General features: G+C 43.3%; 1 protein-coding gene across 1 annotated transcript in view; it reads right to left on the bottom strand.

Annotated features, from left to right (window-relative positions):
* CEP85 (centrosomal protein 85) overlaps positions 1–15,042 on the bottom strand; it is a 43,442-nt gene that overhangs the window by 2,869 nt on the left and 25,531 nt on the right. Inside the window, exons 3-10 of the mRNA XM_023732191.1 lie at positions 10,645–11,339; positions 9,690–9,823; positions 8,922–9,039; positions 7,326–7,511; positions 4,504–4,656; positions 4,131–4,273; positions 3,078–3,192; positions 2,096–2,146 (exon numbers count right to left, since the gene is read on the bottom strand). Coding sequence (XP_023587959.1) covers positions 2,096–2,146; positions 3,078–3,192; positions 4,131–4,273; positions 4,504–4,656; positions 7,326–7,511; positions 8,922–9,039; positions 9,690–9,823; positions 10,645–11,339 — 1,595 coding nt within the window. The remainder of the gene's footprint in view (positions 1–2,095; positions 2,147–3,077; positions 3,193–4,130; positions 4,274–4,503; positions 4,657–7,325; positions 7,512–8,921; positions 9,040–9,689; positions 9,824–10,644; positions 11,340–15,042) is intronic.

Consider the following 15,042-nt stretch of genomic DNA (forward strand, 5'->3'; position numbering starts at 1 on the left):
TGTGTCTTTGGTGTTCTTCATTCTCCTTTACTCCAGGTGGTTGGGACCAACTGACGCATCTTAGATGGCCACTTGCTACTTTTAAGACCCCAGACGCCACTCACCAAAGTAGGATGCAGAACATTTTCGTAATAAACTTTGTTATGCCAGTTGACCTAGATGTCCCCAGAAAGCATGGTCCCCAGACCCCCGCCCCTGCTACTCTGTCCCTCGAAGTGTTTGATTGTATTCAGGAAACTTCATAGCTTTCCCTACCTACTTTTCTAGCTATACCCTTTCTTTTTACCTTCCATACGGCCTCCACTCCAGCCACACTGAATGACTAGCCTTCTTCCCCAAAGGCTCCATCCAGTTTGAATGCCTTTGCTCATTCCTCTTCTTCTTTGCCTAGACTGCTTTCTGCTCTGCCTGTCACCCCAAGAAACCTCCAAAGCCTACCTGGACCCTCTCCAATCTGAAAATCAGATCCAATTAATCCTAATCTCATTTTGGCACTCATACCTCCACCATGGTTCATGAATACATCTGCTTAATATTCTAGTTGGATGTGCACATGATTCCTCTCTCCACTAGATCATAACTTTCTTGAGGGCAGGGAACATGCCATTCAGTTCAGTTCAGTATTTATTGAGCACTTACTGTGTGACAGCCACTGAGGATACTGAAAAGAATACCAAACAGTCCCCGTCTTTGAGGAGCTCCCTGTCAAATGCCCTTGACAATACTGTGTATGAAGTGCTTTAACACAGATGAGGGGGGTAGGAGTGCTCAGTAAGTTGTGTGTGTGTTGGGGTCAGGGTCAGAGGGAGGAAGGTATTTATGCTTATGCCTTCTGCTTCCCAGTCTATTCATTCCAATCCCCGGCCCAATTTTGAAACTGATTTGAACAAAATAATCTGTAAAAAAAAAATTTTGAATTTTTCCATTTTATATTAATAGAAAATATAACTGCCAAGGAGAATGCCTCATCACTATGAAATACCCAATGTGACCATGTTGAATCCACCTAATGCTAGCAAATTCCACCTGATATTTTTATTTATCTAAGTAGCCCCAACATGGGTAAACATACCATTTAAAATTTTGGGCTTTTCCAACTTTATGGAACCTCAGGGTTCCAGGGAACTTATTTTTAGATTCATTAAAAACTCTACTAAAACCCTGGGATTTTAAATGGGCATATAAAAGCTTACTAGGCCAGACTATTTTCCTTATGGGACTTAAAACAGGTGACTTAACAGTAGACATGGCCCAAATCACATGACAAAGGCAGGATTGTAGCTTTCAGCTGCCCCTCAGAGTGAGTGCATTTCACGTGTCTGGTGAGAAAACCTTTTTTAGAGCCCTAAGTGAACCCATTTTTTCCAGGATTTCACTGATTCCTCCCAATTTTACCTCCTAAAAATCACTAAAATCGGTCCTCTCACATCTCCATCCCTGCCTTATGTCAGGTTCCCTCATTGTTTCTCACTAAGGTTTCTGCAACAGCCCCCTGGCCTGTAGCCTTGCTTCTCTCCAGGCTGCCAATCCTCCTCCACACTCAAGCCTTAGTTGTTAACCTGACCATGTCACACCAAATTAAGTGGTTTAACAGCATCCCATCAGCTACCTAAAGAATAAAAGCTAACTTAGCTGGATAGACAAGGCCCTCTTGTAGCTTAGAATGCCCACCTCTCCTACTCACCACCTTAAATTGAATACTTCAGCAATATCTAACAGCTTGCATCTCCATGTTCAAACCACGCTGTTTCATGCTTCCATGTTCCTACTCATCTTCTTCCTTCTATCCGGAATTCCAACACCATCTTATCCAGCTCTTCTTCTTTTGCCTGGCTAATGCCTCCTCATCCTTTAAGCCTTGGGATCTCCCAAAAGCTGTCCTTGACCTACCCCCGTCCTTCCACTGACTCCTTTGTCCTCCCAGGGTAACATAGACATTGCTCTCTTTTGTGCTGAAACTTCTATTGTGTTTGTCTTTTGCAAGCTCAAAAGCACTGAGCAAACTGCATGGCAGAGAACATAATAAAATGTTGGCTGAATTCTATAGATACCATCATTAAGTCCTGCCCACCATGTTCCAAAGACTCCTACTCACCTGTACTTGTGAATGCAACTGATCCATCTTCTGCTGCTGCTTCTCTACAACCTGAAAAGTCATCAAGGAAGGCACAAGAACAATGACAATGGTGAGGTCAGATGGAAAGACCCTGCACCAAGAGCTGTAGCTTGGCGATTAGCCCCGCCAGCTACAGCCCATTGGTAGTGAGACCGAGGTGAAGACTACTTAGCTCTACTTACAGAAATATGACACAGATTCCCCATCCTGACTGACTAGCCTCACACTACTGTGCTCCAATCATAAAGAGGCTTATAGAAGAATGTAGTGTGGACCCATCACCACTATTGGTGGTGGGAGAGGAAGAGAGGGGACACTCACCCTAATGACTACAAGCCAGTGAAATCAATTTTATATACAGCCAGTGCACATTCTGTTCTTTGGTAAAGGACATGGCTAAAAATTCAGTTTAATGAAGCCCGCCCTATCTAGGGTGGTGATTGTTGTTGTTACTGATAGCTTTAGTCACACTGACTGTCCAAGAAGAACCCCTAATAGGCCTGGATTCATTTTTTTTGAGCCTTCATCAATTCTCTGAACCATTTCTGGGTTTTCTTGTCTGCTGACCTGCAGTCAGTCTCACTGGAAGGCCCTTGGCTCCCTTTTCTCTGCCTCGTTGAGAAAGCAGACCACCTTGCTGGTTAGAACTCTGCCAGTGCAAGAGATTCCGTATAGGGCCTGAGCCACGAGTGAAGTGCTCCAAGCTTCAGTACACCATTTTGGGGCATCTATGCTCAGAGGCATGTTCCCCCACTAACTTGTGCCTGTATTCTACATGAGTAAACTCTCCCTGTCATAAGGATAAATATCTAAAATGCAAAGGGTTGACTTCTCAGGAAAGAGAGAAAAGCTCTAGATAGCAGAGCCCAGGTGGCCCTGGGCTCTCATGTTTCTTCCCAATACACTATCTTCTCTTTTCTCCCAGTCTGCTGGCTGTCACAGCCTGGACACCCACAGTCACCTTTCGGAGAGAATCACATTCCTTCTGCCAGGACTCCATTTCTACAGTCGGACCTTCTCCCTGTTGGACTGGACATTCTCCACCAGCCTTCTTCACACACTGCTTATCTTGCAGGCTGAAAGACAGTGGCCTTTCAATGTGCCACTGATTACCTACCCAAGGCTCTTTCCTTATTTGTTTTGATGTTTAAAAAATAAACATTCATTGCATGTATTTAGATTACAAAAATCACACATGTTCACTGTAGAAATTTTTGAAAGTACAAAATAGAGCTTCTTTTTTCTAGGCACACATAGCTGGGGCGGAGCCAACTTTGTCTTCTAGCCTCACTTCTGACTCCAATCAATGGTCTCCTCCTACAGGTCCCCACAATTACTTCCATCATGGCCCATCTGCTGAGATAAACAACAGGGTCATTGCAGCTGAATATGGGATGATACATCCAATCCATCCCATTAGAAACTGGATTTGGTCCAAGAAGCTACTGAAACATAGCTATCACATTTTCAGAAACTATCAATATGGAAACCAGGTGCCTAATGGAGTAGGCTACCAAGACACCCTGAGAGTACACTATGGCATCCTGTTTTGTTCTCAAAACCTGTCATGGTAATCGAGAGCAATCCCTAGGGCTGAAGACAAACAGATGCTCCTGGTAACCTTTAGCTTACAAGGTTGAAATGTGAATAACCCCTACTCCTCAGCTCGAGGATCTACTTTTACAAATATAAATACCTCGTTTCCCAGTTTATAAAGTGCTTTCATTCACTCAACACAGACATACTCAAGGATTATTATGTGCCAGGCACTGGGTTGGATTTTTCCAAAGGATACAGTAACAAGCCCTGCAGCTCTACCCCTACCCCTCCCCAGGTACCAAAGACATATTTATTCCCGGTCCATAAGAAGCTTTCATAGTATTTACAATCTAAAGAAAATGAAGCTCAGAGAAGTAAAGTGATTTACCCAAAGTCACACAGGTAGTGTGGAGGGTAGCCCAGACTAGAACTTAGCTCTCCACTTCCTTTTCCTCAACCCCACAGCAGTATTTACCTTTGTCTAGTGGCTTCTCTCTGTCTCAGGCTTTCCAGTTGAGCCTCCTTTTCCCTGCAGGCTACCTGGGTCTCCTCCAGCAAATTCTCCAGCTCAGTTACTCTCTCCTGCAGCTCTGCACTCCTCGACTCAGAATCCTTAAGCTGAGAGACAGGATCCCATGCTTAGGTCAACAAGCCAAGGAAGACTTTGTCTGCGTACCTCTAGAAATTTTCAGTCCAGTTGAAAATGTGACAGATGTGAGTTTGGACATGGCTCCCTTGGGGTTTTCTTTTAAGAAGCCACAGGATAACTGCATACAGCAGATGCTGACAAAGTTCCCCTGCTTGGCCACTCCCTGCTTGCCCCAAGTATGCCCAGACACTGCTGCTACCTGCTGGCTCTGCTTCTGATGGTCTTCCAGGGTGGGCAGGTCAGCCAGGTAGCGCTCCAAAGTTTCAATACGTTGCTGCTTCTCCCGGTTCTGCTCCGATTCCTTCTGACATTTCTTTTTCAGATTATTGATGTGTTTATCACGACCTTTGACCTTGAAAAAGAAATGTGAAGAGTCTGTCTCCACTGGCTCTGATCTGGGACCATAACATCAACGTTTTTCAAAGTGACCACTGTCTCTGCCCTTGGAGCTGTGGATGTTGTTCCACTGCAGGAATGCAAGAAACTCATCAAATTTTGCCATTTGGAATTAGGGCATGAACTTCAGAGTTCACAAATCTACACTTTCCAGTCAAGGGCAGGGAAGAATGGCTCCTTGGGCAGCCTTAAAGAATTGGTAGCACTTCCCTCCAGACATAAAACCAGTCTGGTCAGTTCTGGTGAAAAGGTAATGCATTCTTCCCTAAACACCACATGCAGTAAAAAGCCAAGCAATCATCTGGAAGGGCTAATGAGACTGTAAGCTCCTGGAGGGGAGGGGCTGTGTCCATTTTGCACTTCCAGCACCCAGCACAATGCTTAGCAGAGAGCATATGCTCAATAAAGATTTGCTGAATGGAGACTACTTCTTCACTATTACAGCTTTTTCTCTGGCTTATGAAAAAAGGAAGCTGGGGGAAGAGAAAGCAGAGAAAAGCTGAGGCAGATCCACTGATGCCAAAGAGGAGGCACAGGCCCAATTTAATCCAAAGGTAAGACAGTACTAAGAAAGATCCTTGAAAAAAATCAGCCAAAAGCTTTATCCCAGATATATTTATCTATACCCTTCAAGCTCTGAACCAGTTAATACTCACATTTTAATATGCATCAGAATCACCTGGGAAGTTTATTTAAAATGCTGACAACCAACTTGGAATTAAAAAAGTGGTAAACTGACCCCCAGATGTTTATCCCCTCCAAAACATCTCTAAATGACAGGAAGGAAATAAAGTATTAACCTAAAAGAAAAACAGAGAACAGAGCAGCAGACAAAAGCAGATGCGGGAGTTCAACATGTTTTTGAAAAATTAAAGTGGGCAAAGGGGGATAACTGACTTGGCAGAGCCGAAGAAGTTACAATCTGCAGTGGGAGTTACAGATAATATGGAAGATAATGTGCCTCTCACAATTCCTGAGAGACTCTGCACTTGAAGTACCAGATACCTCTGGAGACAGATATCAGCCACAGACCTGAAAAACGGGGGGATTCACTGGAAATCTACATACTGGTTAGCCAAATACTGCCCTCACCCTGGTCTTCCCCAACATGAGACTGAAGATTTATTCTCTGGAGAAATCAAATGACAGAGGCTCAGACTCAGGGATATCAGTCACAGCAGAGGGAGAGGGTGGTGAAGCAATGAGGTTAAAAACCAGTGTAAGTGAAAATCTATGTATAGACTGTGGGACTTAAGGACCAATCTCCTCATTACTGAGACCAGAAAGCCCAAAGCATTCCTGCCCCCAGCCTCCTTGCCAGGCAACAGGTTGAAGAGTCTTTTCTACAGAAAGTGAGATAAGACATCCAGATACTGACATTTGAGGGTCTCCAATGAAATAGGCAGTCTAGGTCTGATCACCCTACAGTGAAGTTCAACAGGCAACTACCACGACCCCAGAGCTTCCATGCAGCTTTTAAATATGTGTCCACTCATTCCAGGATCACCAAGCCTCGACATGAAAAACACCAAAACAAACACACACACAAAAAAGGGACCTGAAGGAAACATAAGCAGAAGTAGACATCCAAAAAAGCTATAACCAATATCTTCAGAGAGGATAAAATATTGTATCCATGACTCAAGAATAGATATTTAAAATTGATCTAAAAATGGAAGAAAAGCATATTGTTCAGAAATACAGAGGTATGTATCAGGGAAAAGAGAAAAGTTGAGAATGGATACCTTTTGTGGTGTGGGGCTGGGGCACAGACTACCACTTCTCATTATAAACCAATTAGTATTCAATTATTTAGCTTAGATATATATATTATTTTTATAAAAATTTTGCTTTTTAACAAGCCCTCTAAGTCCTTGCTGGACCCACACCACTAACATCTCACTGGGGAGCTTGTTAGAAATACAGGATCTTAGGCCCCTCCCAGAACTACTGAATCAGGATCTGCATATTTAACAAGATCCCCAAGTAATTCTTAAGCACATTAAGGTTTGAGAAGCGCTGCTCTAGTTAATTTTGATGCCAGTGGTCCAGAATTAAACATTACTAAACTGATTTCCCCAAGAAATCCTTCATTACAACAAGCTGTAAATTGGAGGTACTATCAGAACCAAAGATTTTAAACCAGCTTCTTTTATGACGACCAATCTTACCCTAGGGCAATTCTAAGAGTGCTGGCAAAAATAAAAACTAACTGCACATGTGGAATTGTCTTCTACTTTTTAGATAGGGTGAGGAGAAACTCAGCTAAATGATGTAAATTTGACACAGGTGTTTAAACACCTTGCAACAGTGCCATCTAGTCTGACTGTCCAGGCTGGTTTTCCACCCAGGCCAGCTGGTGGCATATCACAATCTGGGACAGTGAGGGATTATTTAACTTTTCCTGACTGTAGTAGCTTTGTAGGGAAGAAGCAGAAAGGAGGAATTCCATTTCTAGCAGACAGATCTTGAGTGAGAAGCCCAGGAAGGGTCTTACCCAACTGGCTACTCCTAGTTCTGGAAATGTAGGCCAGAAACAGCCTAGGCTCATGCAGGAGAGGTCTGACTCATCTCTGGCTGGTGCCAACTTCTTTGTGAATCAGAGATACCAGCTTCTCAGCTCACCCTTTCTTCCTGTTTCTTCCCCTCCTCGGAATGCTTCTGCAGTGCCGCTTTGAGTGACTCTCTGATGAGCTGGACTTCAACTTCTGAAGCACAGAGTTTCTTTTCAAGCTCGATCTTTTCTTTGCTTAAGGCTTCTGTCTTCTGTGCAAACTGTGCACGTAAGAAAGTGTTCTCTCGCTGCAATTCCTGCCAGAAAGATTCTCAATATATAACTGTTACCTACCCTCACAATCTCATATACTTTACTCCCTCCCAGCACAGTTTGTGGTCAAATACACTCTTTCTCCAGGAATTTCTTAAAACAGTGGTTCTCAAAGTCTGGTCCTAGGACTTACAGCATCAGCATCACCTGGAAATTCGTTAGAAATGCAAATTCTTGGGCTCAACTCCCAGAACACCCACTGAATCAGAAACTCTGGAGATGGGTCCCAATAGTCTGTGTTTTAACAAGCCCTCTAGGTGATTCTGATGCACGCTAAAATTTGAGAACCACTGACTTAAAACAATAACCTGAGAATCTTCATTATCGTTATAATGCAAGAAACATAGGACAAGACATCAGAAGACCTGGGCTCAAGGCCTGGTCCCCCTCCACTTTTTCTCTTTATGATCTTAGGCAGGTTCTTCCTCCTCTTTGGGCCTCGATTTTTTCATCAGAAAAATTAGAGGATTGAACTAGATTTTATCTAAGGGCACTTCCAACTCTAACATTCTGATTCTGTGAGATGAATACTGTCTTAACAGGCCCAGGAGCAGCGGTGGATGACCCAGTAAGCAAACTGAAATTGTTCACAACAGATTAGTAAGTATGCACAAGTAAATCCGTACTTACCTTGCTTACTGGGTTATCTGCCTCTGTCAGGGACTGTAAATTGGAAAAGAGGCTTTGATTCTGTAGGAAGGTGCTGTGGGGTTGGGAGGGAGACAGATGTCAGTCACATCTAGAAGTGTAATCATTGATGTGGTGAGAAAATGTGAAATTGTTCACTACAGATGATCTGGTAAACAAGGTAAGCACCATGATTACCTTGCTTATTGGATAATCCTCCCCTGCCCAGGAGGTAGCAAAGTCAGTACTATAATTTAATACCCATTCACTCAAAAGCCCAAATTGCAGAAGCTTGGTCAATAAAGTAGACTTCTTTTCTATTCTCAACCATCACAGCCATTTACCTCAATGTGTATACGGCTCCTTCAGTTGCTCCTAGACATGGAGGAATAAAAATCAGAATGGCTCTAAATCCCCCATCATCTTTGCCTCTCCCTCCATTTGGCCAGAGTTGGCAGAGTACAACTTCTCAGAACATCACCCTACTCTAAGGCGTTACTATCTACCCTTGCTCTGCCTTCCTTCTCGCTCAAGAATGTCTTGACACCAAGGCACCGGGATTTTCACCTGATTCTACCCTTAAGCCTCTTCTGTCCCTGCAAGGGCACAGAAGGCAATGCCTTATAATTAGGATGTTTACTCTTTGAGGGCAGGGACACCTTACATCACTTGGTCCCTTTTGTATCTTCTGGATACCTAATTGTGCCAAGCACTGGGAAGGCATGAGTTATGATAAGCAGAATGCCATCCTGGCTGACAACACTTACCTGCAGCCTCAGCAAGCAGACATCCCCAAGGGGGGCAGGGCGGCCCAAAAGGGCACTGTGGACTTGTAGTTCACTCTCTCGCACTTTCTGCTCCAGCTGCGAGATGTGCTTCCTCTGTCTGCAAAAGGCAGTAGAATCAGGTCCAGGGTCCTAACACTAACCCACTTGCAATATAAGCCCTTCCCAGTTTCCTTAGAGGGGCCCTGGTAGCACAATGGTTAAGTGCTCAGCTGCTAACTGAAGGGTTGGTGGTTCAAACCCACCAGCCGCTCCACGGGAGAAAAGACCTGGTGATCTGCTCCCATGAAGATTTACAAACCCTATGGGGCAGTTCTACTCTGTCCTATAGGGTTCAGTATGAGTCAGAATCGACTCCATGGCACACTACAACTTTTCTTAGCCAGGTTCTTCCTAAAATGGGTACAATCCATACTATGTAAGCAAAGACCCTGGATTCTGAGCAGCACTGTTTTGCTGAAGGAGGACGAGCAAAGGTCAAAGCTGACTGAGGGGGTGTGAGGAAAGATCAGCTGCAATGAACCAGCTGCCCCCTTCAGGCACTCCCTAGGGCCACTGCAGAGATACACAACTGGCCTATCACATTAGTCAGACACAGGACTCGGCTGCTTATCAACCCAGCTCTACCATGAGGCAAGGCTTGGGCATAAACAGAGGGACATGCACTGCCCTTGGGAAGACCTCATTAGGTGCCCCCAGTGGGAGCTGGGAGAGCAGAGGCTGACCCTGTGGCACCCCTTGCCCTCTTACTTGTCAATGAGGAGCTCCTTTTCCTTCAGGAGGTGTTCATTACTGTTCAAGATGCTGATCCACTGTGCTGGCTCCAAGGTGGGCAGCGAAGGAGCAAAAGAAGTGGGATGGTGGCAAATGGCTCCATTCTGAAGCTGAAAGACAAGCAGGCTCAGGAGGTGGCTTGATCTTGACCTAGAGGCACCTGACAACACCTAAGCGGTTCGCAGTACCCAGTTCTGCAATCAGACCCAGTTTGGCTCAGCCTGAGAAGGCCCAGTGTTTATGAAATAATTTTAGCTCTGATACATGACTGGAAAGAACCTGCCAGGGAGGCTTCTGCCAACTGGACACTCCCTGCTCAGAAAGGCTCTAGTTTCTAAGAAAAGGTCAGTTATCTTTCATTATCTAGTAATAGAGGCAAACCAGGCGCGAAGATGTCCTTACCAGCCAGGGGAGGAGAGTATGTCCTTTTTGTTCCCTTCCTTCCCACTCTGCAACAGTACAAGGACCTTTTTTTGTTTTGTTTTGAACACAAAAATGGTATAGTGGAAAGAACAAAGGGGTTAAAGAAGATTTTTAAACCCTAGCTCTGCCGCATACTAGCTTTGTGGCCCTGGACATGTTACTTATTCTAAGAACCTGGTAAGTTTGTACATTTACCTCATCAGGGTGCTATGAGGATTAAATAAGACTGTGTGAAAAAGTACCTTGCCTAGTGACTGGTATTCAGTGAGTACACAATTACTGTCAGTACCCCACCTTTCTCTCATAATCCCCTACCTTGGAGAACCTATCTGCTGTTTAATTAGACCACCAACAGACTGAATGGTCAATAGCCCACAAGTCTTCATTTCCTTCAACTTCCTTCATTCTTAAAAATATTTTCTTTAGAGCCAAAATATATAGGACAAAGGCTATACAGTTATAAGATCTGCACAGAAACTGCAAAATCCAAGGAAAGAAGAGCCTCTACCTGCATTTGCTCCATTTGTAAACGGATCAACTCCAGCTGCTGCCGACAAGTGCTAAGTTCACAGGATCGCTCACGGGGATGCCAAGGGTCAGGATTCGGCAGCCATACCTGAGAGGGTAGAGGTTTGGAGAGGCCAGGAGCAGGCTGGAGTCCCAAAGGAAGCACCCCACTGCTGCTAGGGTGTGGTCCATTCCGCTCACAAACTGCCCCGCTGCCTGGTGCCTTCTTGGCCTCCGGCAACACTTTGTACAACTCCTTGTTTGTGTCAGTTCTTGGATTGTGGAAGTGGACTCGGTAGTGGGGATCTGAATAAAGTGTCTCCATTATCGTCGACTGATTGAGGGTAGACTCCATGCTGGGAATATCAAACTTCCTCACCTCTTTCTCTCTTTCATGGCCCACTGCTGGAAACCAGGACTGCTCAATTGCATTTTCTCCAGCAGCACCACAGAGATACATTAGATCTCTAGACAGACCTGGAGAACGTTTCATTGCACTGAGGTCTCCATTTCTTGTCATCCCCACACTTTCAGCCGACCCTGACAAAGGAAGTTTGGAGCAAGAGGGTCCAGCAGGCATAGAATTTGGCTTGGCAGGAGAGGTCCCCAAAGTAGAAGGCATCACATGGGCTGTTGGAATGGTTACGTGGTTTTTGATGGGCTGGAAAGAAGGGCTGCCACTTGAGCTGCAAAAATCTGTGAAGAGAATAGTCTTCCATAAGTCAAAACCGAAGCAGTAAGATTTCTTGAGTTTGGCTGCTATGCCAGAGGTTCTCTGCCTGTCCTGAGACCAGGCAGAGGGCACTATCATTAGAAGTTATCAGGCAAAAAGACACGGCAGCCTAACAGGGAGATGTGTGTTCCAGAATCTCAAATGACATTCACAAAGTAAAACCAACAAAAGGTAACCCTAGCTTCACTTTTAGCTTATACTTTGTCCTTTGTACTTGAGTAAAAAATCTTGGCAGTCAACAAACAAAGCTGGAAACCAAACTTTTTAAAAAACCACTTACTTAAGGGAAATGGGTTAGGTCCTACTCTTCTGGAAGATGGACAACTCTGAGCTATAATCCAATCTAATAATACCCTTTCCAAGGGCTGCCAGAAGTCTCTGTGACCTCCAAAGATCCCCAGTGAAGGTGAACAATGAATCTCAACTATCCGAAGAATAAGACGAACGGGATAGTCTTGCTCAGTATCCAGGGCAGGGAATATGGCATCTGAGTCAGGATTCGGTTCTCTCTCCCACACCCCAGACCTGATGCCTGGATATGAAGTTATTCTTAGTAACTCTCAGGTTTCACTCTAGCACAGTGAGCACGCTCAAGTGGGAACACACTGAAATCCACTATTTCATATTTTGCCTTTCACTTGTTCCCTTGTTTGTATTCATCTCTGATTTTTAACTTTTCCTTCAAATTGGATTTACGTTTCCTTTGACTCCTGCCTGGTCTTGGGAGATAACTCTTTGATTAGCCCTGCTGCAGAAGGTTCACATTTCTACATATTTTCAACTTTCAAGTGCTGCTCTGAGGAACACTAGAAGGTCACAGAACTAAGGTGCCAGGGTAGTGGGCTGCAAGCAAACAAGACAGGAATATGGTGTAACATAACCTGTTACCTTCAACAAGCAGAAAACTGAGTAACAGGACAAAGAACATAAATTTCTTTCCTTTTCCAGTACTCTTTTCCAAACCAAACACATTTACCATGAAGAAGAGTGGACCACCAGTTCGTTTCTCTGTTTTCTTAGCTAACATAGAGCACACTCAGCTAACGAGGTGACAGATACTATAACCTTTCCCAAAATTGTAAGTATAGACCAGCTACCATCTTCTCATTAGGGTTTGTAAGCAGGTCTTTAAAAACACAGACAAGTCAAAATATCGTTTATAATGTATGCAGAGTACTTAATTTCCTCTTGCGGGTATATAACAGGCTACACCTTTAAAAAAAAAAGAAAGAAAGAAAGAAAGAAAAAACCCACACACAATAATTTCTGATAGCATGCCTCAGCCCCTCAGGACCAAGAAAGAAGGCAAACCCAGAGTCAAGGAACACATTCTTTGGTGTCCCACAACTTAAATATAAGACCAGTCAACAGGGCTAAGGTGGACTGGTGGCGGTGTAGACTTTCAAGACCAGTAAGATTTCTACTTGTAATTCTCCATAATAGTACCCTAATATCACTAAGGGTCCCTGCTCCCATAATGTAATTATGGAACGGGAGACAGTGAGGTAGTGGCATATGAGGGGCTGCTACTGTGCTGGATTTAGAAACATCACCTTCCATTCTCCATCCACAGCACCACTCTCTCTAGACTCAGCAAATGCAGTTTTGATTCTATAACCCCTGTTATGGATTGAATTGTGCCCCTCCAAAATATATGTTGGAATCCTAACACTTACCCCTGTGGATGCTGCTTAATCCCATGTAATGTAGTCACCTTCTTTAAAGCAATCTAATGTTCAATCAGTTGAGGTCATACCAGTGTATGTGTCTTAAACCTAATCACTTCAGAGCATATCAGACACAGAGGTAAGCATAAACAGGGGAAGAGAGATGCCACATGAAGACCAAAAAATGGAGGAAAACCAGGGCTACAGAAGCTGAAAGAGACTTGGATCTTCCCCAAGAATCAACAGAGAGAGTCTCCCCCTAGACCTGGTGCCCTGAATCTGGACTTGCAGCCGCTGAACTGTTCTTTAAAGCCACACACTTGTGGTATTTCTGCTACAACAGCACTAGGAAACTAAGACAACCCCCCAAAGTAATAATGCCAAAACCAAAGCCAAGAAGAAAAGCACCAGCTGACCCAGGACAATATGGTCTTTCTAATTTTCTAATGGGTATATATGTAGATGATGGAATAAAGTAAAGTTTTTGTCTCTACTTCACTGTCAGCATTTGTCACTTGTCTGTTGGGTTTATCTATATTAAGGAAACTGCCTGATTCTGATTAACTGTGCCATACTCTAAAAATGTCAAGTTATACCTTAAGTCTGGTTTGTGTTTTAGAACATTTTGAAACAAAATGTTCTACAGTTTTCAAAGGCATTCAAAATTTAGTATATGGGTTATGTGATTTTTATTTAGAGACGTCTATAGTTCACAAAATTGTTAGATGTTTGTAACTTTAAGACATATTTCTAAATTTCTCCTCTCTCCCATCATACCCTCTGTCCCCTCTCCACAAACAACAACAAATCCTTTCTTTAAACATTTCTAGCAACCCTCTTTTCTTGGTAAGGAGTAAATTCCACTATTGCTAAATCTGGATCACTTCTGCCTACATCCCTTGTTGGCTTATGAAGTATGACAGTCTGAACTAAAAAAAAAAAAAAGCCCGAACTTGTTACCGTGGAGTTAATTCCAACTCACAGCAACCCTAGGACAGAGTAGAACTGCCCCATAGGGTTTTCAAGGCTGTAAATCTTTGCGGAAGCAGACTGCCACATCTTTCTCCCACAGAGTAGCTGGTGGGTTTGAACAGTTGATCTTTCAGTTACCAGCCGAGTGCTTAACCACTGTGCAACCAGGTCAGTCTTTAGTAAAGAGCTAAAAGCATTCTGAGCTCTTCAGGATCCACTGCTACCCTGTCCCTTGAGAAACTTCAAGGTAAAACACCTTAGTGAGGGGTGGGATCAAAAGAAAACCTGTTCGATTTAAAGATGCAATAACAAATTATATTTTATACCAATCTTAAGTGTTCTTATCAACTAGGCTCCAAATAAATAAGCAAGAGTCAAGATTAAGATAAAAATCACAGTATATAAGAAACACAGCAGAGAAGACACCTTGGATCCTTAAAATAAACTTCTAGACTAGTGGGATTGGCCACTATCTTAAGGCAACTATAATTTAAAAAGATTGTATTACAAAGGAAATACATATATCCCCAAAGGAGTAAAAAGCAAATGAAGTCACATATACAATCAGTGCAATGATCTGATTAAATTAAATAAGCCAGTCAAAATGAAAAAGGTCCCACGACTACACATGTGGACAAAATCTTCATAAGTTATAACTAAATTGACAGTAACACTTTTGATTACACAAGCAATGGAAAAATATATAGTCAGGAGAAACATTTTTGATTACACAAGTGATGGAAAGAATATACAGTCAGGAGACCAGATTCTGATAACTACCTGTGTGACATTAGGCAAATTACTTAACCCCTCAGAGAATTTTTGTTATTCACCAGCAAAAAGAAGGAGCTGGAATAAGTTGATTTTTAAAGTCCTATCTACCTCAAAATGATTTAATCCTACTCAGTATTTACTGATATACACACAGTTGTTGAACTACTAAAATTAAGAGCCAGGTGTTTAGGAATCAATATTTAAAAAAAAAAAAAAAAAGCCATCCTGTCGATTCCGACTCATAGTGACCCTA

This window comes from Trichechus manatus, unplaced genomic scaffold (assembly GCF_000243295.1).
Source record: "Trichechus manatus latirostris isolate Lorelei unplaced genomic scaffold, TriManLat1.0 scaffold00048, whole genome shotgun sequence".
NCBI classification, from domain to species: Eukaryota; Metazoa; Chordata; class Mammalia; order Sirenia; family Trichechidae; genus Trichechus; species Trichechus manatus.